Source organism: Haliotis rubra, unplaced genomic scaffold (assembly GCF_003918875.1).
Source record: "Haliotis rubra isolate DU_JTF1 unplaced genomic scaffold, ASM391887v1 Scf67, whole genome shotgun sequence".
NCBI lineage: Eukaryota > Metazoa > Mollusca > Gastropoda > Lepetellida > Haliotidae > Haliotis > Haliotis rubra.
Genome location: NW_025767379.1, coordinates 1,645,041 through 1,669,643, shown reverse-complemented (window position 1 = coordinate 1,669,643; position 24,603 = coordinate 1,645,041). Strand labels below are relative to the sequence as shown.

At 46.2% G+C, this 24,603-nt stretch overlaps 1 protein-coding gene across 1 annotated transcript in view; it reads left to right on the top strand.

Moving 5' to 3' along the window:
- The window catches only part of LOC124257638 (serine/threonine-protein kinase TNNI3K-like), a 33,082-nt gene that overhangs the window by 6,204 nt on the left and 2,275 nt on the right, over positions 1 to 24,603 (top strand). Inside the window, 11 exon segments of the mRNA XM_046691745.1 lie at positions 237 to 331; positions 596 to 751; positions 1,107 to 1,187; positions 1,190 to 1,249; positions 2,706 to 2,856; positions 16,531 to 16,583; positions 17,893 to 17,945; positions 18,341 to 18,473; positions 19,538 to 19,596; positions 19,598 to 19,648; positions 20,664 to 20,890. Of these exon segments, the coding sequence (XP_046547701.1) occupies positions 237 to 331; positions 596 to 751; positions 1,107 to 1,187; positions 1,190 to 1,249; positions 2,706 to 2,856; positions 16,531 to 16,583; positions 17,893 to 17,945; positions 18,341 to 18,473; positions 19,538 to 19,596; positions 19,598 to 19,648; positions 20,664 to 20,890 (1,119 nt within the window).

Genomic DNA, 24,603 nt, shown 5'->3' with positions numbered 1-24,603 from the left:
TCGTAATTTCCATCATGTATTCGAGATGCTCCTTTATGATTGGTCCCCAATAACTCATGCTTGTCTCCCTGTGAGAATTCAAGGGTAGAAAAGGTCACAGTAACCAGTGTTTGTCTCCTTGTGGGGTTTCTAGGGAGGGATATTTCCAATCCAGGTTGAAACAGCATCATGAAACTGACGATATGTGTATCATCAAAATGTGTCACTTGCATCTTTGTGTTTCACTGTGATACCAGTGCCTGTACAAATGGCCGGAATCTGGAGCTGGTCAAGTTCCTTCTGGAGCAGCCTGTCGTCAACATCAACTACCAGGGCAACGACGGACACACAGGTAACCATGGTAACACATGTCATGGTGACAGGGTTCATGTGATAGATTAAACATGTAACTGGTGAATCCAGATTCTTTTTCATAGAGATCGTCCTTGGGGTACATATATGCATTTTCTGTGACTGAAAATGTCATGTGACAGTTGTATCAATGTTTTAATACAAATAATATTGTTAATATTGAAAAGCTTTCTTGACTCTACTTCCTGCAATTTTGTTGTCTGGATTTGTGGAAATAATTGTGTGCATGTTGCCATGGTTATAGCGCTGCACAGTGCTTCCTTCCACGGCCACATCCGTGTTGTGCAGTTCCTGTTGGAGAGTGGGGCAGATATGAACCTCATAGCAGCTGTCAGTGACCAAAATGGCGGCAGTGAGAAGAAGGAAGAGCAGACGGCTCTCATGTGGGCCTATGAGAAAGGTGAGATGAATAGCGTCAAGATCACAGGAGCTTGATAAATATCAAGAGATGTTGAACCATCAATTTATAAATGGATGGAAGTGTGTGGAGCAGTCTGATTGGTTAAGGAAATTAATGGGGCAGGATGTCAGAATTCTTTGGACTGCATCTGAATAGTTTTGTTGTTGATTTTAATTGGTCCTAAAAGACCTAAATCCAAATATAAATTATGTGAACACACCATTCATGTGAACACCATTCATCTGTAAGTACAGTCTTACTAAATTCTTATCAGGAATTGTGAAGTTGCTGTAGATATCCCAAGGGGGATAACTCTGATTAATGATGTCATATTGTATGTTTTCCTGACCTGCAGGTCATGACCAGATAGTGACGCTGATCAAACATCACATGCGACCACAGGATGAGTCAGCCTGTGGGGACTACTCACAGCCTGGGGGGACGGGTCCTATGTGTCTGTCCCCTCCCCCCTTGGGAAACTCCGCAGCATGACGAGAGGTAGGTACCACACGAAGTGTCTACAGGGGGTTTCTGGTTTTTGTGTTTCTTCACCCTGGGAAAACTCCAGCGGTAGATTCCAGGCCATACATATGACAGGCCCTTGTGTCTCCTCACCTCCCACCAGCACCTGAGATTTGGTACCAGTCTATTCCAGCAGTACCATTTGATTGGACAACTATTGGCTGTTGATAGCACACTGTCATTTGATTGGATGGCTGTTGATAGCACACTGTCATTTGATTGGATGTCTGTTAATAGTACACTATCATTTGATTGGATGTCTGTTGATAGCACACTGTCATTTGACTGGATGTCTGTTGATAGCACACTGTCATTTGATTGGATGTCTGTTGATAGCACACTGTCATGGATGGATAGCACACTGTCAATTGACTGGATGTCTGTTGATAGCACACTGTCATTGGACTGGATGTCTGTTGATAGCACACTGTCATTTGATTGGATGTCTGTTGATAGCACACTGTCATGGACTGGATGTCTGTTGATAGCACACTGTCAATGGATTGGATGTCTGTTGATAGCACACTGTCATTTGATTGGATGTCTGTTAATAGCACACTGTCAATGGATTGGATGTCTGTTGATAGCACACTGTCATTGGATTGGATGTCTGTTGATAGCACACTGTCATTTGATTGGATGTCTGTTAATAGCACACTGTCATTTGATTGGATGTCTGTTGATAGGACACTGTCATTGGATTGGATGTCTGTTGATAGCACACTGTCATTTGATTGGATGTCTGTTGATAGCACACTGTCATTTGATTGGATTGCTGTTGATAGGACACTGTCAATGGATTGGCTGTCTGTTGATAGCACACTGTCATTTGATTGGCTCTCTGTTGATAGCACACTGTCATTTGATTGGATTGCTGTTGATAGTACACTGTTGTTTGATTGGATAGCTATTTGTAGCACTGTGTCATTTCAATCTGGATAATAAGGAAGCACTGTCATTTGATTGGATTGCTGTTGATAGCACACTGTCATTTGATTGGATTGCTGTTGATAGTTAAGCAATGTTGGGCGCGGAGAATCCTTGGATGGGTGAGCGTGTTTGGCAGCTTGACTCATGAGAGTTTCTAGGACTTCAGTCCTGCCCCACAACGAGGCACACGTGATACATGTGGTCTCACCTTAGGCAAGTGAGTTTATTCAAACTTGCCTCTGTTCACCCAGTAGAAAATGGGTACCCGGTGGGATAAATCGTGACTATTAACCTTCTAGCGCCTCACAGGCAGCTTGGGTTATCCAGGGTAATTATAATCAGATTGTAGCGCTTTGAGCGTGCACTCTGTGGTGGGGAATTCAGCACATTACAAATGCCCTTATTATTATTATAAATGTGTCCAGGGCCTTTATTGCCCTGGCATGGAAATAACAGTGAGAGGCTGAATGTCCACCCTAATGTCTGTTTCTCCTGTTTTCAGAGAAGATTGATGTACTACAGCTGCGTGCCACCCTCCCGTCCCGGTTCCATCTGCAGATCACAGACATCGAGTTCCAGGAAACCATTGGAAGCGGTTCCTTCGGGAAGGTCTACAAAGGAAAGTGCAAGGGAAAGACAGTAGCCATTAAAAGGTACAGTTACATTTTTCATCTCATTCTGCATTTAATAAATATCATCTTTAAGCGTCTTAAGGCGTGCTGCGAATAGATCAATGAAACAAAAGGGGCAAAACATGGCAGAGAGTCCAGATATTCCATCCAGTCAGCTGCTAGATGATCGACCCTCTCCGTCTGGTGTTCTGCTAGAGACCCCTGCGGCAGAGGAGCGTGGGACGCATGATCCGTTACCTCGAAGAAACGACCCTCCCCAGACATCCGTCTTTGCAGACCAAGTCTAAGAGGGCCTCATCGCTGCCTCAACGCAGATTGAGGACACTCCAGGGCAGCGCCAGACTTCCAAAGGGAAATCACGAAGACAGCAAGAACTTTCTCAGCGAGATCGTTCCAGCAGCAGAATTGGGCCTCGATGATCAGCCGATAATCATCCCCGACTTACGGCAGAAGAAGCGACCGGTGTCAGCGACTGTGACTTCTGCAGAGATCACCATGCAGCCTGATGCCTCTACACCCGGCGATCAGGCGTCATTGATGTGAACCCCATGCGCGAAAAGGCATGACGACGCGCGTGCCAGAGATCATCCCAGAAGACATGATCACGGCAGATTATGAACATCATGGAGGACCACTACAAACTTCGCGCCAAAGCGTCCGTCGAGCCTGCGAAGGCTCCAAGCGACAGCACCCAGAGGCACCCCCGTCAGCATTAGCAGCCAAGGCGATGTCACCTTCGCGAAGGAAGTCCGCACCACCTTGGCGAAGGACCTAGATGTACAGCCTTCGCAAGGCCTTCGGCGAAGCTGGAGAGATCATCACCATCTTCGATTTCATCTCTAGATATGGACTCAGACCATCAGACACACGGAAGCCGAAGCTCAAGTCATATCATCGATCCGGACGGACCGATGAAATGAAGCTTCGCGAAGGCATTCGCTAAGGACATATGATTCCAGATCTTCATCATCTAGAAGAACATCGTCGAGGCGGCCGAAGAGCAGCGAAGCTATCAACATTCACCTCACAAGTCTCGAGAAGATCATCCCATGACGCATCTCCACCGTTCATCACCAGGTGATCACCCGTCAGATCTCCACATAGAAGCGGCGCACAAGTCAACTAGATCGCATACAAACCTCATCAGATATACAGACAGCTACACCAGTCGAAGAGCATCTACAATTTGTTAATGATGATGGTTTTGAGGATGATGGAGGAATCATATTTTCTGATGCAGAGATAATGGTATTGGATGGTCAATAACCTAGATCTCACATCACCATCTAAAAGTGGCAATACAAGCGCAGGCGTATTTGATGAAGGAAGATGATCCAGATGCAATCACTCTACCCGATCGCCCGATTGCGGCAGTGCCACAGAATCTAGATGCAGCTTTCCAGAAGCTACGAAGTTCAGATACCACATCTGCCCAACTTTCAAGCCAAGAAGTTCTCCGCATAACATGGACTCCTTCTACAAGGCCCAGGACATCGATGAGAACTATAAGATCATCAGCGATGTAAAGAACAAGATTTACAAGATGGATGATCATAGAAGTTGGCTCATATAGAAACCATGGCGAGGCGGTATGTTCTTTGGGTTAAATAGATCTAGGGCGATCAATGAGACTCTTATTACTAGATTCGGGATTCCACGATGGAAGATGATAGAATGATTTATTCTGCCTTACTTATGCAAAGAAAGATCAGCGGTTTTTAGCGGATCATCTTACATCTGTTTCAGCAGCACTGACCTTAGCTTCGTCAAGGCCTCCTCGCCTCCTGTAATTGGGGAGAACTTTACAGCCCCACTTTATACAGCCCCGTGGTCGACAACATCCATCTTTGGCCGGAGAAATCGACAAAGTCGCCAAAGGAAGTCTCTCTAAGGATTCCAGGGGAAGTCCTTATGATTAGATCGATGGACACATACTAGCCGTCATTCGGTCAGACTTCACAAAGATACTCAGGCAGATCTAAGTTCACGGGCCTACAAAGAGCAAGAGACAGGAAGATAGCCAGCTCTAGAGGTAAAGATTCTTTTAAGTCACGCCCATATGGCAAGCTATAGAGGAGGGATCAGGAAGAGGCAGGACACCCAGAGGTTCCCGCGGTATAGACGCTGAAACACGGGTTGAACGACTGGAGTCTTCCACCCCCCAGCCGTTCCAGTACAGCCAGCTCAAGTGGGTGGAATTTCTTCCAACTACACTGGGAAAACGGGGAATATTGCAAGACCCTACGCCTCCAACATTCTTCAACAGTTTAGATCCCGCTGACAATCAAACCCCCAAGTTCGTTTACAAAGCATGGCAACTACCAAAGATAAGAGAGGCTGTTTCATCACTCCTATCCAAACAGGCCATAGAAGTAATAGATCAAGCAAGCGCCGAGACCAGGTTTCTACTCCCCAGTTTTCCTAGTTCCCAGAAAAACTCCGCGGAGAAATACAGACTCATCTACAACATGAGCTTTTCAACAAGAACTATCACGCAAACCACGAAGTTTCAAGCATGATACATTTACCTCGAGTTCATGCCAGATGATTAGATCCTATGGACTACATGGGCAGCATAGATCTACAGGATGCCTACCTGCATCCCCATTCATCCCGATTCCAGGAAATACCTACGATTTACTCTAGAAGGGCTACATTACCAGTGTGAAAGTACTCCCATTGAATATCATCAGCCCCTGGCTATTCGAGGATAGCGAAACCCGATTATCAAATTTCTACATCGTCAAGGGCTGCGCGGTGCGTTTTACCTCGACGACGGGATACAAAGTAGATCAAGATCCACTGCGTCTCAAACTACAGTTAAATTACATCATAAAGCTACTAACACAACTAGGTTGGATTTAGTAAACTTACGCAAGTCGGACCTAGTACCATCGCACAAGACCTGCAGTTCCTAGGTATTCGATTCATCACAAATCATAACCGTATTTTGGTACCAGAAGACCGTTGGCTCAAGATACAGCAGACCATTCCACCAGCTCTACTCTCTCCGTTACCACTCGACAATGGCAGAGCCTACTAGGTCTTCTCACATCAGCCCAAGACATGACTGTCACAGGCAGATTACAGTTCACGTCCCCTACAGGTCCTCATCAGCGCACATCTCAGCGATGTACAACCATTCAGTCTACCCGAAACATCTCAGGCCGCATCTACTATGGTGGACCAAAAATCGAATGTCTGCGAAGGGATTTGTTTAGCAGAGCAGGAATACAAAACCCATCTGTATGTAGAGCAGCGTCACTCCAAGGTTGGGAGCTCATCTCACCACCACCACGATATCAGGGTTATGGAATCAGCAAGAATGCAAACTCCATATAAACAGTCTAGAAATGAAAGCTGTAATCAGCGCCATTCTACATTGGGCACATTTCTACAAAATCGCGCCTAATGATCCATACAGACAATTCGACAGTGGCGTTCTACATAAACAAGCAAGGCTCAGCGAGATCGATGAACCTTTTGAACCTAAGCTTTCAACTGTTCGATTTAATACAAGATCTAAATCTACATGTCAGGCAGTGCATTCCGGGCCAGAAATATACTAGCAGGCGGCTCTCTCTAGGCCTCATCTACCATCACCGACAGAGTGGATGATCAACAGGGAAATTTTTGCACAGATAATCAAGCAATTAGGAGCCGCTAATAGACCTATTAAGCATGCAGCGATTCAGCAATCAGCTACCGACATTACGTGTCACCAGTCCCAGACCCCAAGCTTGGGCAGCGGGCGGCTCTAAGTCTATCATGGGAAGGCCTCAATGCGTGCAGCGTTTCGCCGCCAGCAATAATACCTCAAGTATTACAGAAAATCAGACAAACACAGAGCCACTACAACTCACTTTGGTGCGCCCTACTGGCGGCCAGAGCGTGGTTTCCATACTAATTCAAGAAATCGGTCAACCAACACTGGAGCTACCCAGCGCGCAAACCTGTTAATTCATCCTCACACCAAACAAGTGCGGAACCCAGCAATGTTCCAACTGCATTATGGACTGTATACAAATGTGTTTAAACAAGAGGATATTCTGCCAGGCGGCAAAAGCAGTCAACGCGCTACGTTACTCAACTTCGTGGCAATGCGGCGACAAGTGGCACAGTTTGAAAATTATGCAACAAAGAAAGGGTTTACAGCAGAGAGGCTTCCACAACCTCAAGTGGCAGACTATTTGTGTTACCTCGCCAAAACAAACATTTAAAAGGTTCAACGATATCAACATATCTTGCGCGCTTAGTTCTGTAATCACCATGAGAGCGGGTGTCAAATTGACAAGATCTCCAGAGTTACTGGCCTTACTCACGAGCTTTCCGATTGGAGGACCAAAGCGGAAGTTCCCGCCCAGCTTGGGATCTGAATGTAGTGTTACAACACCTCACGAGTGAGGTCTATGAACCTTTGGAATCGACAAACTTTGAATTTCTCTCACAGAAAACACTGTTTCTGCTATAAGCTAGCCACAGCAGCAAGAATGTCTGAAATTCAGCTCTGGATTCACGAGAGGATACAGTTTGATGACAATCATAACACAGCGCACCTCGGTTAAGATGGGATTTCATCGCCAAAAATCAACTGCCAGGTCAACCAGACAGATTATTCCACATCCGGCTATCCTCTATTCTCGGATCAGAAGATACACAAGACCTATCACTGTGTCCGGTAGGCTCAAAGTTTATTTCTGACGATCAAAACAAGGAGAAGATTTCTCAAGCGTTTATTCATCCCCTTATAAGCCTCTGAATCAAACAGAAGTGTCACGGACCACAATATCTATTTGGATAAGGACTGTCATTCTCCGTGCCTACAAGGCAGCAGGCTTGGACCCACCAACAGCATCAAATCCACATGAGATCAGGGCACTGGCCTCTACCCTCGCCCTACGGTAACTGTTCCTTGAACACGATTATGGAAGGATGCTATTGGAAATCTAACATGGTATTTGCTAATCACTACCTGAGAGACATCACTACAGAAGATGTCTCTGGCATTCCACCATTCGGACCACTGGTCCTCGCTCAGCAACTGACAGTCCCCTCGTAGGCGTTAAAATATTATCCTCACAAGATTAATATGTATTTTATACATACTCATCTAGCTTATAACTCTCACGGAGTTTAGGGCTATGTATATATGTTCAGCTTAAGTATTCAACCTTAAGCATATACTTTGGTATAGTCAATTTCAGTGCCTCTATCAGAGTCACCTATATATATATATATAATTTATATGTATTGTTCAATATATTCATAATGTAATTCCCCTTTAATGGCTTTATATAACCTATGGTTTTCTTTATACAGGAAACATCCTAAATCTAAGCCTTCATGAAGTTCCCGTAGGGGATATTACAGTATATCTATACAAAATCACTAATTATAAATCCAAAGTATTCTGTTACCCACCTCCGTTCCGTAGGATGCTACAAACAAAGAGCATGAGTCAGGATAAGGAAAAATATGTAATTTTTAGAGTAAAATTGATATTTTATGCTTATCCTGACTCATGAGGAGTAACTCCTCCCATCCTCCCACATAACACTTTGGATTTCCCTGTAAATTCAAGTGTTGGGCTCGCTAAATCAGGAGAGAGTGGAGCACATGGCCAGAGGGTGGCGACACCTTTCCCGCCAGGGGAAACAAAGGGGAGCAACTCGTGGTGAGTACCAATTAGTGATTTTATTTTGAAGGGAGCTTCAAATAAGGAGATACAAGTGTTCCACTATGTTAGCAAGAAGAAGAAGACAAGCAAAGAGCATGAGTCAGGATAAGTATAAAATATCAATTTTACTCTAAAATTACATTTGGACCAAAGCCGTTACTGATAGTGCTGTGACGATGCATCGAACTATCGATGGATTGCAATTGTTGAGTCTCCAATAGCAATTAATCAATGGTAGAAACGAAAAGCTATCAATGCCTCGATAGTATGTGTGACCATCAACAGTTTAGTAATTGACTTCCGTAAATACAGGATGTTTGGGTGCAGACTTGCAGCTTCATTGACTTTATGTTTTAACTGTTTACTTGATCTGGGTTTCAAGTTTCTTGTCAGTTATTCAAAGAGACTGAAGAGGGGGATATAGTATTACCGATAGGCTCCATCCATCTGTTAAGAACCGTTGACTAGATTCTTTTCATATTGGGTACCATATTTGCTTCATCACAGTGTGCGAAAGGTCCCACCTTCATTTCAAGGTCACATGGGGACTTTAGTGTTTTACCCTTGTCAGAGAAATATCTCAAGAACCGTTCACTGGATTTTCTGACACCAAGCTTCATCTAGGGAAGGTGCAGGTGACGTTCACATAATTTTCAAGGTCACAGTGACACTTTGAAGATTTCAGCATGTTCACCTGCATGTTAAGTTTGTCAGTGCGATACCTGAAGAACCATTCCCAACCATCCCCTCTCAGCACTACGGGCTTCACTGTAGACCCTAGTGCTGGCTTAATCAGGAGAGGGTGAGGTGAGCAGGGCTCAGGTCAGGTGGGAAGCTTTTGTTTTGGCGGGAAAGTGGGGCTCTACGGGGGTGTGTGAGATTTTGATTGTTCTTGGGAAGAATGGTATTTAAGTTTCCACGTAACCGTTGAAAGGAGAAGGGAGATAAGCAATAAGCATGAGTCAGGATAAGTATAGAATATCAAAATCATCATAAAATTACAATCTCTGACCTTATTGCTATAATACTGGTAACTAGGGGTGACTATTGAGGGGGAAACAACTATTGCGATAGCGATAGTCTATTGCAACATACTATTGCGATAAGGATAGTCCATTGCAACATACTATTGCGATAAGGATAGTCCATTGCAACATACTATTGCGATAAGGATAGCTATTGCGATAAGGATAGTCCATTGCAACATACTATTGCGATAAGGATAGTCCATTGCAACATACTATTGCGATAAGGATAGTCCATTGCAACATACTATTGCAATAAGGATAGTCCATTGCAACATACTATTGCAACCAACTATTGCAATACTATTTCAGTAGGTTTTTCCTCCTTGAATTGTCTCATTTGAAGTCATTTCCCAAATGAAGGATTTAATATCCCCTTCACTGCAACAATGGTCAAGTTTCCCTAACATGGCCTTGTCTGAGTATCCAGGGTAAGAGTGATCTCCACACAACTGCTATAGGTGTAACCATGCAATATTCATTGTAACTGGCTCTGGTTATTTATCAATAGTACTGGTGGCTTATTTGGCACTGAAATGTGTACAAGGAAATCACATGTGCTTGTTCAGCTGGATTCACATGTGACTAAAGTATGTTCATCTTTTGGTTGCAGTTCTTTTCAGAAGAAGTCCTCCTTGGGGTACATATAAGCATTAAAATGTCCATTTTAAATCCTACGACAGTTGTAACTATATTTTTAATAAAATATTTACAAAACAAAAAACTCGTTTTGTCTTGTGAGACCACCCCTACAGGGCCCCACCGGACCAACACAGCCAAGAGCAGGTAACTCTCGCCGTCTACCTCGTACCTCACTTTTCATGCTGTCGTTCTGTTGAATAGACGTGCGTGGTGTTCGTTTCGAGTTTGCTCTCCTACCGATACGATGAGTGTAAAAGAGTCTCAATCTGTATGTATGGTTCCTTTCTCTACGCACGGGCGTTAGATGGACGTCATATGTGGATATTTTCATTCATCTTTTGTTGTAACTTTGCCGTGGGTTCTCTGTTTTCCAGCCATGTGGCAGGCAAAATGGCGGACCGCGCGATCGTGGTTTCCTTGCTATATGTTCTTGGTAGCTTGTAGTAGGGAGTTCATATATTATGTTTGCATATTATATGGTAGGCTTGCCTAAATTCTCTTTCTTTTCAGCGAATTTGTGGTAAGTCGTTGTTGAGTAATTTTGATAGTGTTCGTTTCGTATCACTCAACTTTACTCTATCACTAGTATGTATACGCAGGGGTGGCTAGCCTTTTTTCTGCTTTGCATTGTATGTTTAGTATTTAAATGGCTGTAGCTTGTAGCATTTATATATCGCCCGTGCGGATTATTCTTGCTATTACTTGTGTTTATGTGTTTGCTGCTTCACAGTTCCTGCTAGTAACACTGGCGTGGTTCTGTTTGTTGCAGTTTACACCCTGTGCGTTGTGCCATGCACACTACCGCCACAGGATGGTTATAAAGTGTGCCTCCGGTGTTTAGCCGTGGACGCTCACGACGATCAAGGATGCTCATAATAAACGCCCTTGCGTCAATATTACTGTTACATTATGTTGTATTATGATACATATTTCATACGTTTACACACAACGTGGCTCATAGGCCGAGGTTGTGTTTTTGTCTGGGTTTCTGCGCCTCACGCGCATTCTTTCCGACACGCAGATTTTATGTTTTTCACTAATCTGCTTCAGGCGGGGGATAATATTTGATAAAAGGTTTCTAAGGAAATCCCTTTATCGTTTCCCCCGCAAACAATGTTGCTGACTTAAATATGACTCAATTTGCTTCACTATTGCAGCAACATATTCTTCAACATAATGTCAATTCGATGATTGATAGCGCGATGTCCGGGCTCCGTAAGGAGCTCGGCTCGCAAAGTGTTGATCTCGAAGGTAAGTTCACCAGGTGTCGTCTGTGGTGAAATTCCCGCCCCGATTGACACGGTGCTGTCTGGGTTCCGCAAGGAGCTCAGCACGCCTGTCGTCGGGGGTGGATCGGACGCATCTGGGGGGGTTGGCTGCGGCCCGAGCTCTGGCTCGGAGAACGCGCCTCCTCCCAGGCAGCTTGATCCTGGCTTCGGCTCAGGTGATGGTGTGCCTTCGGCACCTTGTGGCGACCTAGCTTCGGGCTCAGGTTCGTCACGGGCGCCTGGCGCCGGCGATGCAGGTTTTGCCCTGTCTTCGCCTGGTGCCCTGACTGGCGGTCGCCTAGGCGCAGACCAGCTCGGGGACACCTCGGCGCCTTCGGCACCTTGTGGCGACCTAGCTTCGGGCTCAGGTTCGTCACGAGCGCCTGGCGCCGGCGATGCAGGTTTCGCCCTGCAGGTTTTGCCCTGGTGCCCTGACTGGCGGTCGCCTAGGCGCCGACCAGCTCGGGGACACCTCGGCGCCACGTGGTCAGTCGGGGTTGCCCGGGAAACCTGTATAGCGGCAGGTTCCTCTCGGCGCCCCGGTCTGGGTTCCACTGAGCTGCCGATCACCTCGGCGCTCCAAAGTCTACCTGTGTCCACCAGGGGCAACCTGCATTGCCAGGCTACTCCCTTGTGTCTCGGGACTGCAGATCGGACTAGCATCGACCTGGGCTTCGGCCCCGGTACGGAGCAGATCCCCGGCGCTGTTAGCTCAGGTCTCGGCCTGATGTCTATCGATGCCCTGGCCAAGCGGCCGTTGAGTGTGACGAGCTGCCGATCACCTCGACGCGCCGAGGTCTACCCGTGCACTTACACCAGGGGAGCCCTGCATTGTCAGGCCACTCCCATGTGTTGGGGATCGGGGTTCGAACTCGAACCGCCGACCCGAGCACTGACGTACATACATGTGTATGTATGGGTATTTATATAGCGCTATAGGCTATGTTTGACTATACGCTCAGTGCGCTTTTGGAGAGTACTTGGGGAAACCTGATTTATCAGGCTACTCCTACGTGTCTCGGGATCGGGGTTCGGTCTAGAACAGCTGAGCTTCGGCTCTGCGGATTCTCTGAACCCCGTGGGTAGCGCCGACCCAGGCTTCGGCACTGGTAGGGCGCAGATTCCCGACAACGGTAGTTCAGGTCTCGGCGCCGGTAGTTCAGGTCTCGGCCTGATGTCTATCGACGTATTGACCTAGATGCCATTGAGTGTGCCGGGTGTGACTGTCACCTCGCCGCTCCGAGGTCTGTCTGAGTGCTTGTGAAACCTTGATTGTCAGGTTTCTCACATGTGCCTCGGAATCGGGGTTCAGGCTCGTACAGTGGACAAGTCGATTTGAGCTTCGGCTCATTTCGCTACTTTGAACTTACCACTAAGTAGGTTCGTCCCTGAGGGCAAGTGCGAGATAGAATCGCGGCTGTGTTGCCGCAGGTGTTGTCCATGTCGACTACCCGAACCGTTGGAGTTCGCCTCCCGGAGGGAAGCCTGCTTCCAGCACGGCATCCGGGACAAGGCCTCACACTCTACCGTCAGTCTGCCGTTGTTTCCCCTTCACAGCTCAACGCTGTATGCTCCACTCGGCGCATCTCTCAGCGCTGCTGAGGGAGCTGGTGGAAAGGGGAGAGAGCGCCGGTGGAATTTTTTCGTCGGCGACTCTGGGCGGTATCTGACGGGGGCAACTCTCATCTGGCTAGGGACTGCTTTGTAGCTGTGCCAGTCAAATGATGAGGGCGGTTATGGGCATATACGCCCGGGACAGTTTCGAGGAATACGGAAGTCTGTTGAGCTTCTCGTTACTTCCTCAGGTGCCCAGGCATCGGCAAACGTTAAGTTGCCGACTGCTGGGGTTACTATATTCTGCCGCAAACACCGGCGGAGCGACACACTCCTGTGTCGGCTTCCCGGGAGACGGCGACAATACTCCGTGCCGAGATCCAGTCTTTGCTGGGGTAGGCAACCAGTGTGGTGGTTTCCAATGGTCAGGAATATGTGGGGTTTGACTCCACTTATTTCATAGTTGCCATTACGAACGGAATGTTCAGACCCATTCTCATCTGAGAGCTGAACAAGTTTATAGAGGTACTGTCCTTCAAGATGGAGACACCGCGCTCGGTGATCTCATCTGCCGAGACAGGGGATTGGCGCACGTCAATCGACCTCGAGGTCGCGTACCTCCTTGTTCCATTGCACCCTGATTTCAAGATTTACCTTCGGTTTCTTGTTTGACGGGACGTGCTACCAGTTTCGTGTGCTCTCCTTAGGCTACATTACGGTGCCAAGGGTGTTCACCAAATTGAGGTTTATTACAGCTCAGATAGCCAGATCGCAGTGCCGGTGTTGTCACCCGTACATAGGCGACTGACTCATCGTGGTTTCAGATAACTGTTGAGTCTCGGGACCTCACGATCAGTTACGAAACTGGGCGGAATTGTCAACCTCACGCAGTCAGATGGACAGACGTCAGGCGTCTCTCCGAGGGTCCCCACCCCTGGAGACACCGTCGCTCTCAGTCCAGCCAGATACATCCCTACCGGGTTAGGGCGATGTTCTGGGTGACCTGCAGCCTCTTGAGACGAAGTCACAACCTGCACATCAATGTGCTGGATTTGACAGCAGTCAGGTTGGTGTTCGATCCCGCACGCCGGGATTCGAATTACCTCTTCGGCCAGACATTCTCACTCTGCACGGGGCGCCACACCCGAATCCTCGGATTCACTGGGTGGCTTGGCCTCTGTCGGGTATAACACACGGAATTCCTGCAACCGTTGCAGACACAATTCTGCCTGGGATTCGACACCCGTTCAGTGTGTTGATAGGTGGGGCGCGCTGGTGTGCAGATAGGGGGATTTCATAATCCCTATTCTGCGGACTTAGTTCGGATATTGGAGTTACTATAACCTCGTTTTGGTTGAGAGCCTTATGACCTCCACCATTGCCGGGTACTCCATGGCTATTTCCACGTTTCACACCTCGTTCGATGGTGCTCTGCCTAGGCAGCATCCTCTCGTACATCGCGTCGTAGCTGGCATGAACAGGGTTCGACCGCCTCGTCGGCGACCCAGCCCACCTTAAAATTGCCACTTATTCACAATTGGCTGTCTGGCCCTAATTTTTCAAGTATATCGTCTCTCTCACTTCACTTGTTGACGTGGAAGACGACTTTACTTGTTGTGGTGAACTCTGGTAGAAGGGTCGGGTACATCCATGCGATTCCCACTGACCCGACACTGACAGTATTTTATACTGATCATGTCCGTATTCGACTCCCGGATACCTACCACTCTCAGTGCGATATTGCTTTCCACGTGACTGCTCATATCGCACTTCCACCCCTTACCCAGCCTTCCGCACTGGGGACCAATCTTTCGATTGCTCACCCGTGCCTGTCACGAACGAACGAACAAAAGGGATCCGTACGGGTACCCATGTGTGCTGTTTGGTGGCGGGAAGACTGGGGAGTCTGCTAGCAAGCGCACTTTATCTCGTTGGCTTGTTTCCGTAATTGTATGGTTACAATGATACGGTTTACCTCCCCCCGAGGGGTTGAAGGCAGACTGGGTAGGGCAGATGCCGCTTTGTTGACAATACACAGCGGCACTGCTCAATGAAGGAGATCGGTTCTGTCGCTCTTTGGAGCCAGCAGAACGCCTTCATTCGCCATTACCAACTTGACACGCATTCTAAGGATCGTGCTCGGTTCGGTCTTTCGGTTCTCTCCAGTGGAGAGTGACCTGCCACCCTGACCAAGTTAGTAACTGGTCATTGGTATCAGTTCTGTGTTCAATGTCGATATATTTCATATCACTACATCGTATTAACCTTACCATCCTTTCGGGTTGGGTCGGGTTTGGGTGTACATACGTCCCTTACGTCCCCTTCAAGAGGGCGGGGTCCGTTTTGAACGCTTTAACCAGTCATATGCTATTAACCCGTCTTGCGACGGAATTGGGTGCGAACCCCCACGGGGCACTGTTTGGTATGCCTCTCTTCGAGCCGCATGTCACGTGACCAGGTTAGTGTAATGGTGAGCCAACATATGTTCGGCTACGCTTTTCGCTATTCAGGGGATTTTTGTACGCTTACAGTTTTTCCCTCTTCCCGAGCCTTCGGTATTTGGGAGTCTGTGTTAATCAGCTTTGTGGGATGGTGGCCTACACTTACCCTCCTCACGCCGAGAGTGTTTGGTGGGGGTGTTTTTCACTCGTACAATGCATGGCGTTTGTACTCGTTCGATTTCCTCAGAAAGTTTTAGCGAGGCTAATAATTTCTCTGGGTTTTATCGAGGTCCCGGCTAGCCCTCTTCCAAACAGGGGCTGCATTCGAGCATTAGTTTGCAGTACTTATTAGCTCGACTCCTGGGTTATTGGCTTTGTAGCGTTTAAATTTTTTACGCTTTCCCTACCCTTATACCTCTCGCCACGATTGTCTGGCTGGGGCTATATTAGGGTTGGGAGTTGTTTCGACATGTCCCCATACATTCCTTCCATTGTAATGGTTGGGGGCGGGGTTTTATGTCATTGATATTGAGCCAATTGACATATAAGCTTGGGCTCTCTAGTTCCCGCCCCCGTCTGATTGACATCAGCGGTCAGGTGGCTCGGTGTTTTCTATTTCCGTATCGGTTGTAGATTTCACTCCACCACGGGTTTAGTTGTTGCCAGACAGAATGCCACTCCCGTCTCAAATATCTTTGGGAGTCTGTCATATGCTTATATGTACCCCAAGGAGGACTTCTTCTGAAAAAGAATTATACAAACCTGTAGAGGTTATGAATTCTTTGAAGAAAGTCCTCCTTGGGGTAAGGCCACCCGCCTCCCCTCATTCTGTCTGACACGTTCAGCATGAAAAGTGAGGTACGAGGTAGACGGCGAGAGTTACCTGCTCTTGGCTGTGTTGGTCCGGTGGGGCCCTGTAGGGGTGGTCTCACAAGACAAAACGAGTTTTTTGTTTTGTAAATATTTTATTAAAAATATAGTTACAACTGTCGTAGGATTTAAAATGGACATTTTAATGCTTATATGTACCCCAAGGAGGACTTTCTTCAAAGAATTCATAACCTCTACAGGTTTGTATAAGTTTACAGTCACAACATCCTATTGGATGAGAATGGACATGCCTTGGTCGCGGACTTCGGAGGTTGGTATCCTAAAACACAATGATTTTATCATGTTTACTCACATGTGTCACTACCATGTATGACCAAACGGTCAGCTTGTAAAGTCATAAACACTCAACTAGTTACACATTACCATTACAAGTCCTGTGTACCCGTGAAGATGCGGATTAGAATGGGTCTTCAGCAGCCCATGCTTGTCAGAAGAGGCGACTAACGGGATCGGATGGTCAGGCTCGCTGACTTGGTTGACACGTCATTGTATCCAAATGTTCCTGCTGTTGATCACTGGATTATTTACGGACAGTCACCCTATAGCTGGACTGACTGACTGACTGAGTTTGGTTTTACGCCGCTTTTAGCAATATTCCAGCAACATCACGGCGGGGGACACCAGAATTGGCTTCACACATTGTACCCATGTGGGGATTCGAACCCAGGTTTTCGGCGTGACGATCGAACGCTTTAACCACTAGCCTATAGCTGGAATATTGCTGAGTGGGGTGTTGGACATTAAACAAACAAACACAAGTCCAGTGACCTAATTTCAATTTACTATGTTTCTGTGATAATATCCGATCTGGCATCAGTTATCTTAATGTTATGAAGGGTCATATTGCTGCTTGCCACGTCACAGTTGATACTGTCCTTGCTTCAAGTTGCCCTACTGAGAGTCCAGCGGAAGGCACAGGGACATGGGCACCTGTTGACTGAAATCATAGTTTTGATGAAACATACCAAACCTGAACATTTCTGTACACGCTGGCAATATGTAACTGCAAATTAGAATAAAAATGTATGCAATTAGTAAGGCACTGCAAATTGGGAGTGTAACCAGTGTATAAAACATATGCAGTCCCACCATCCTTGATGGTCTATTTTAGTGAAGGACAGTCTATTAAATAAGGCAGTCCTTTGGTCGGGGGGAATGTTTGAAAAAATTAACTTAACTTGGTTTGAACTTCGTCTTATCTATCATTTTTTCTTTGTTTTAGTTTTTGGACTGGCTGTGTTTGTTCAGGACTGGTCACATGTTGAACAGCCAGTCCTTGGACAGGCCATATTTCAAAACTATTTTATACACTGGTGTAACCATGGCTGTTACTTTTGGATGTTAAATTTGTGTAAACTGGCAACCAGATAAACTAAGATATATTTTACTGGAAGTAAGGTGTGCTTACATTGTTTTAGTGGAAGTCTGCTGACTTTGGTGTGGTAAGGTGTGCTTACTTAGTTTTATTGGAGATAAGGTGTTTGACCATTGTTTCACAAGGAATAAGGTGTGCTTACATGGTTTGGATGGAAACAAGATGTGCCTGCATTTGTTTTCAGAGTCAAGGTTCCTCCGATCTACAGAAGAGGACAACATGACAAAACAGCCAGGGGTAGGAACAGTCTTGATCATTTCTTCTCAGGAGCTTTGTTTGAGCCAAAGGGATTAAGTCATTAGATTACAGATTGCTTGTTTTACTCCTGTAAGGCTAGTGGTCATTGATAAGATATAATTCAGAACATATCTCAAAGTTGTCAGTCAGGATAATACAGGAGGAAAAGAAATTCAGTCCGGGTGCAACTGACATACTTCAGACTTGTTGATGGACTAATTAAAAAACAAAAGACATTGTTGAATTTATTTCTAATATAACATTTTAACATTCACACAAAGAATCTTTTTATTCCGATTCAATGAGAGAAGACCAAGGAAAGTGTTTAGAAATACCAATAGATTAATCCTACCAATCCTACTGCTTGAAAGATGCTTGACGCTTTATCACGACAGAATCTGCGTTGGATGGCACCGGAAATCTTCACCCAGTGTACAAAGTACAGCATTAAAGCTGATGTGTTCAGTTTCTCCCTGTGTCTGTGGGAGCTCCTGGCTGTGGAACTGCCCTTCGCCCATCTCAAACCAGGTACATTACACACTGGCCCTTCGCCCATCTCAAACCAGTTACATTCCACACAGGCCCTTTGCCCATCTCAAACCAGGTACATTCCACACAGGCCCTTCGCCCATCTCAAACCAGGTACATTCCACACAGGCCCTTCGCCCATCTCAAACCAGGTACATTCCACACAGGCCCTTGGTCCATCTCAAACCAGGTACATTCCACACAGGCCCTTGGCCCATCTCAAACCAGGTACATTCCACACAGGCCCTTCAGCCAATCTCAAACAAGGTACATTCCACACAGACCCTTCGCCCATCTCAAACCAGGTACATTCCACACAGGCCCTTCGCCCATCTCAAACCAGGTACATTCCACACAGGCCCTTGGTCCATCTCAAACCAAGTACATTCCACACAGGCCCTTCGCCCATCTCAAAACAGGTACTCACTACCCTTTCACTTCACCTTTTTCACAAATAAACTTTGCATTGTCTGCTATTTGTTTGTTTGTTTCTCAATGCCAAGGACCAATGACGAATATGGTTAGTATCGTCCAGTTGTAGCTGGGAAGAAATGGGACCTCACCTGTCTGCTCATTACCGTGTCAGTACTGTGTAAGGTAGATCTTACACTACTTACTCTACTACTAGGAAGTATAACAAGGTTCCATGTTATGCCTTTAGTTGACTGAATATAGTATGTATATATTTCACATCCTAGGTTGATGTATGGCATGACAGTTGTATATATTTGTTTAGCCTCCAGATGGACATTCACTGTCATAATGTATTGTGCTTGTTTGAAATGCTTGGTGTTGTTTGTTCAACAATGTTCAAGTATGTAGCACATATCCAGTCAGAGGGGTGATATGCATGTTAGCAACCATTACTACATCTTGATATTGGGGTGGAGTGGTGGGGTAGCCTAGTGGTTAAAGCGTTCACTTGCCACACCGAAGACCCGGGTTTGATTCCCCACATGGGTATAATGTGTGAAGCCCATTTCTGGTGTCCCCCACCATGATATTGCTGGAATATTGCTAAAAGAGGGGTAAAACTAAACTCACTCACTCACTTCTCATTCCAGCTGCAGCAGCGGCGGAGATGGCGTACCACAACACCCGTCCACCTATCGCCATCACCTTCCCCCAAGCCCATCCTGGCCATCTTACAGAGAGGTTGGCATGCCAATGCTGATGTATGTAGCGGTTTAAAACTATTCACTTCTTTCATTGTTTGATTGTTCTGTCACACAGCTCGATTACAATTCCAGCAGCCAGCAAATAACCAAGTCTTGGTTCGATCCAGTAATGTGCTGGTTGTAAGAGATGACTTTGTTGGCTGGTCAGGTTCAGGTGTGTCATCTTACCCTGGTGGGTGGCTGCTGATACCAATCACTAGTTTGACTGGTCCACATTATTTGCAGGTCCGCAGCTGGAATGTTGCTGAATCTGTATCCAAACGTTGCACTCACAAAATAAAGAAGTTGTTATCCAGAAAGTTTGTCTATATTGTATTTACCAGCTTCTAAAATGCCACTCAAAGAAGATGCTGAGAGCGGCATTAAATAACATGCAACAATGGTTATATCCTGTATGTCATATGCTTTCCTATGCCCAGGTAGCCCAGTTGTTTTAGTCCCCACAATCTGAAGGGCATCCCTCGGGCATGCCTCACATCTGTAAACAAGAGTTATGAATCATGTTTCTAGATTAGTCAGCACCATACTTGTACAGATGTTTCACCAAAGTGACAAGTGTCTACAACCGGCATCACTTGGGTCTTTCCTCCCATACCCGTAAAGATCTGGGTTAGAACTAATCTTCAACAACCCATGCATATCGTAAGAGGCGACCGACAGTATCGGGTGGTCAGGCACACTGACTTGGTTGACACATGTCATTGTTTCCCATTGCTCATGCTGTTAATCACTGGATTGTCTGGTCCATACTTGATTGTTTACAGACCGCCGCCATATAGCTGGAATATTGCTGAGTGCGGCGTAAAAATAAACTCACTCACTTTCCTCCCAACTTCCACAGAAATTCTGTGAAAAGTAATGTAATACTAATCACTCTATTAATAACACAATCCATCTAATCTATTCCATGTTATGTTACTATGAGTTTATTCAGGGTTTGTTCTTCATCAAGGCAAATGTCTTTCATTTCAGTTAATGGAACATATATTCTGGGATGTTTGTTCTCTTGCAGGAGAGGCCGGAGTTCCGTGAATTTCTACCAGTTCTGGAGGAGTGTAAACAGTCACAGGCTGTTGCCATGCTCAGTAATGCAGATTCGGGGGCCACAGTGTCCTTCCCTTCTTCGTTACCAATGGTAACGGACACCGACTCAGACCCGGAAGGTCGGTCGACTCCGCCACTGACGGGACATGTGTCGGCCATGAGGAGCCACTGGGAGCAGGAGGCTTCACGCAACAGGTAGATAGATCATCTCGTAAACATTGTCATCCATGTATCATTGCTCATTACACTGGATTGTGTTTGTAGACTTGATTGTTTATATCCTTATATAACTGTAATATTGTGGCACTAGGTCACAGAACAACCAGGAGGTAATGGGACATGTGAATATGTCATAACAAAAGTTTACATATATTAAATAATAAGTCATTTATAAATCACCAGATTCCATTCATTGAGTGATTGAGTGAGTAAGTGAATTTATTTTTACACCGCTTTTAGCAATATTCCAGCAATATCACGGTGGGGGACACCAGAAATGGGCTTCACACATTATACCCATGTGGGGAATCGAACCTGGGTCTTCGGCGTGTGGACGTATTGTGAGAGTTCTCAGTTTTCCTTAAAGTTAACATTCGTCATATGAGCGAAATATTCTCAAGCACGACGTAAAACCCAATTTCACCTCACCTCACCTTAAAGTTAACAGGAGAAATATATCATGGGCAGTTAACCCTAAGTAGTGTAATTTTGCGCACACTGTAACAATATTTTCTTCCTCGGATCCCCACACGTCATGTGTGGTTGTATTGACCTGTGTTCCTGAAGCAAACGTTGTCGGGAATGTGCTCCCTTATCAAGGACGTTTTTAGAGCATATGGACATGCTTGCTCCTGTTGGCTGGCAGACAGCTCGTTACACTTCAACAGTTGATCACCCGACAAAACCCCCGCTTTCAACAACCAGTATTAACTCCTCGTCATTTGGAGATTCCCATGTCGGTAGGTGATGATTTTATTGGCGCATCATCAGATGTCTACCCCGTCGTTCTGCCTAATCGAACCGCTCTGTGTTGCCAGCTGACTCACACAGCGGATCTACATCGTCAAATCGCCGAACCGATTCACCACACTGAATGGATTCACCAGGCCGAACCATTTCGCCAAGGCGTATTGGATCACGACATCGACTCAATTTGCCATATATGTCTGTCCAAGACTGTTTCTTATCGCCGAAACGGTTCACATCATCGATTCGATGCATCGCACTGAAACGGTTCGCCTCGCCATAACGGCTTTCTTCACCAAAACAATTCACCTCGGCGGGAACATTTCTGGCTCACCGGTTCATCTGATTGTTCTAGAACTCTCCATCAGCTGAGATCATTTAAACGTTTCGGATTACCAAACCTATCCAGATCATAGTCACGATCCAGATCACATCAACGTTCCGGCTCACCCTTCTGAATCAGAATACTAAGCTGAACCGACTCGTCCCGTTCCACCAGGCCGAACCGCTTCATATCGTCGAACCAGTTCACCTGGCCATTCAAGATCACTGAATCGTCAGCATTCATTGAACTGTCAGCATTCGTCAATAATCTGTTCCTCGGATCTTGCCTTGCCTACCAATTGAGCTGATTCACCGAAATTCGGCGATTCACCACTCGTGTTATTTCCAACACGACGCATCTTACCGGCCTATTGGTTCGTCAGAGCCTATGCAAATTGTGTCTGGGGTGCCTCCTAAGACACTTAACCCACATCGAACTTTGTCTTTGTTTTCATGGTTCGGGCTATGCCAGTTGCCTTTAAGATGCAGGAATTGTTTTGGTTGATTCGACACACATGGTCGCTTGGTTTGCCAACCGCCTACAGCTACCTAGAGGAAAATACCAGATGTTCTATTTATTACTTTCAACATGAAGGATGGGACTTGTCAACACTGGTTTTTTAACCCCTCAATGAGGATCGTGAACTTGCATCTAGATACGGCCAAATTTGTCGAACTCTGCTAGTTTTCAACACGACCTTAGTTTTCAGGGCATCTGTGAGGCGCTGAATTCCTCACCACGGAGTGGCAAGCTCTAAGCATGACAAACTGATTTGTTTATCCGGTTTACCTTACGGCTTGTGAGGCATTTAAAGGTTTTAGTCACATAACTTATCCCATCTGGTACCCTTTTTCTGCTGGTTGAACAGAGGTAGTAGCTATGTGCTTCACCATGCTGAATCAATTCACATTTGATGTCAGTAGCGCAGTCATATAGACATATTACGCTCGGCACTTGACGGTCTGATGGTCACAGTTCTCAAGAGTCCTCCGTGGCCAGGACTCATCTCATTCCAGATTTAATCTACCATCCGATCTTCACCTTTGATGAATGGATTCCGGGTTCAAAGAATCTATCACTCGACCACCCGATAGGGGTCCTGCTGTTTGGCATATGTACTGGCCTCGTGGCTTTTCACTCAGGTGCCCAATCCGATAACAAGCTACCTGCATTGTCGAAGCGTGACATTCGAGAACTATATCGATGACTGTGTTCAAGCCCAGCAGGATCCAGTAGTCCTTCCATCTCCACAGGCAGTTCATCATCAAGTTGCTTTGGCTGGGGCGCCAATTAGGATGGCTGCTGAATTAGGAGAAATCGGAGGTAACACCGACCCAGTGATTATCGTCACAATTTTTATTGGGACAATATTCACGGAGAGGTCATGGATGTTTGTGCCCCAGGAGAGGTGGGACAAGATTCAGTGACAACGCATTACCACTAGTGCTGGTCCAACCCACAACTTTTGCCAGTGGCAGAAGTTACTAGGGTGGTTGACGTCTGCTGCTAACAAGCCCTGACTACAGGGGGCCAGCTGCAGCTGGTCAAGCCCCTCTTCAGATGTTTCTGTGCCCATACATCCGGGACAACAACCCCAGGGAGTTGATTCGTCTTCCCGCACAACTACATTTAGTCTTTTGTTGGTGGCTCAACAAGTGGAATGTTTGCGTTAGAGTCTCTATGGTGCCCTTCATACTGACTCAACACCTGTTCGTTGACGCATCTCTCAAGCTGGGGCGCTCACTCTCTCCATCAAGTGGCCTAGCAGTGGTCATCAGGAGAAAGGGCCCTTTCTATCAATGAATTGGAATTCAGCACTGTCATTCTCGCCATTCGGCATTGGGCAGTTGAACTACGGTCCTCTCATATACTGATTTCAATCAGACATTTCGATGGTAGTTTGATACATAAACCATCAGGGGACGACAGGATCAGCAGCTCTGCTTCAGTTGATGTTTCGAATTTATCATCTGATCATTCCCAGGGTGAGGAATGTCATTGCCGATGCCCTGTCACGTCCCAAACACCCGTCACTCATGGAGTGGAAACAACTGCCTCTGATATTCCAATCGAAGATCTACCTGTTATCACGACCAGATGTAGACCTGTTCACCCACTTGGTACAACATTCAGCTTCAGCACAGATGATCACCAGTTGCGATCGTTGCTGCTTTGTGTACAATCTGAATAAAATTCTGAATTTTATTTCTGATTTGTGTCTTCGATTCTTCTGGGACTTCAATTTCACCTCTCAATTTAATTTGAGACTCTGGAGAGTCGCCACCTCACTTACTGTCATCTGCTCTATGGAGTAATTACATCAGTGAAGTGAGTCATTACCGAAGTGTTACACTTCGTAGTGTTCCTGCTCCTAAGTACCTATACACATCTATGTGATCTTACTGTGGTAAGTAGTGGAAGTCATAAGATGATGTGGTACTGAACATTAAATTGTGAGTTTTCCGATTCAATTACCCTTTCACCCTCCTTGGCAAGGTGTCTGTGGGGGTTGTTTCGAAGCAGTGGCTGGCCCGATACTAGTCATTAGACTTTTATTACGGGGGTACCTTGGAAATCGTGGGAATGCGACTGATTACACTCGCTAAGCTGCGTCCTT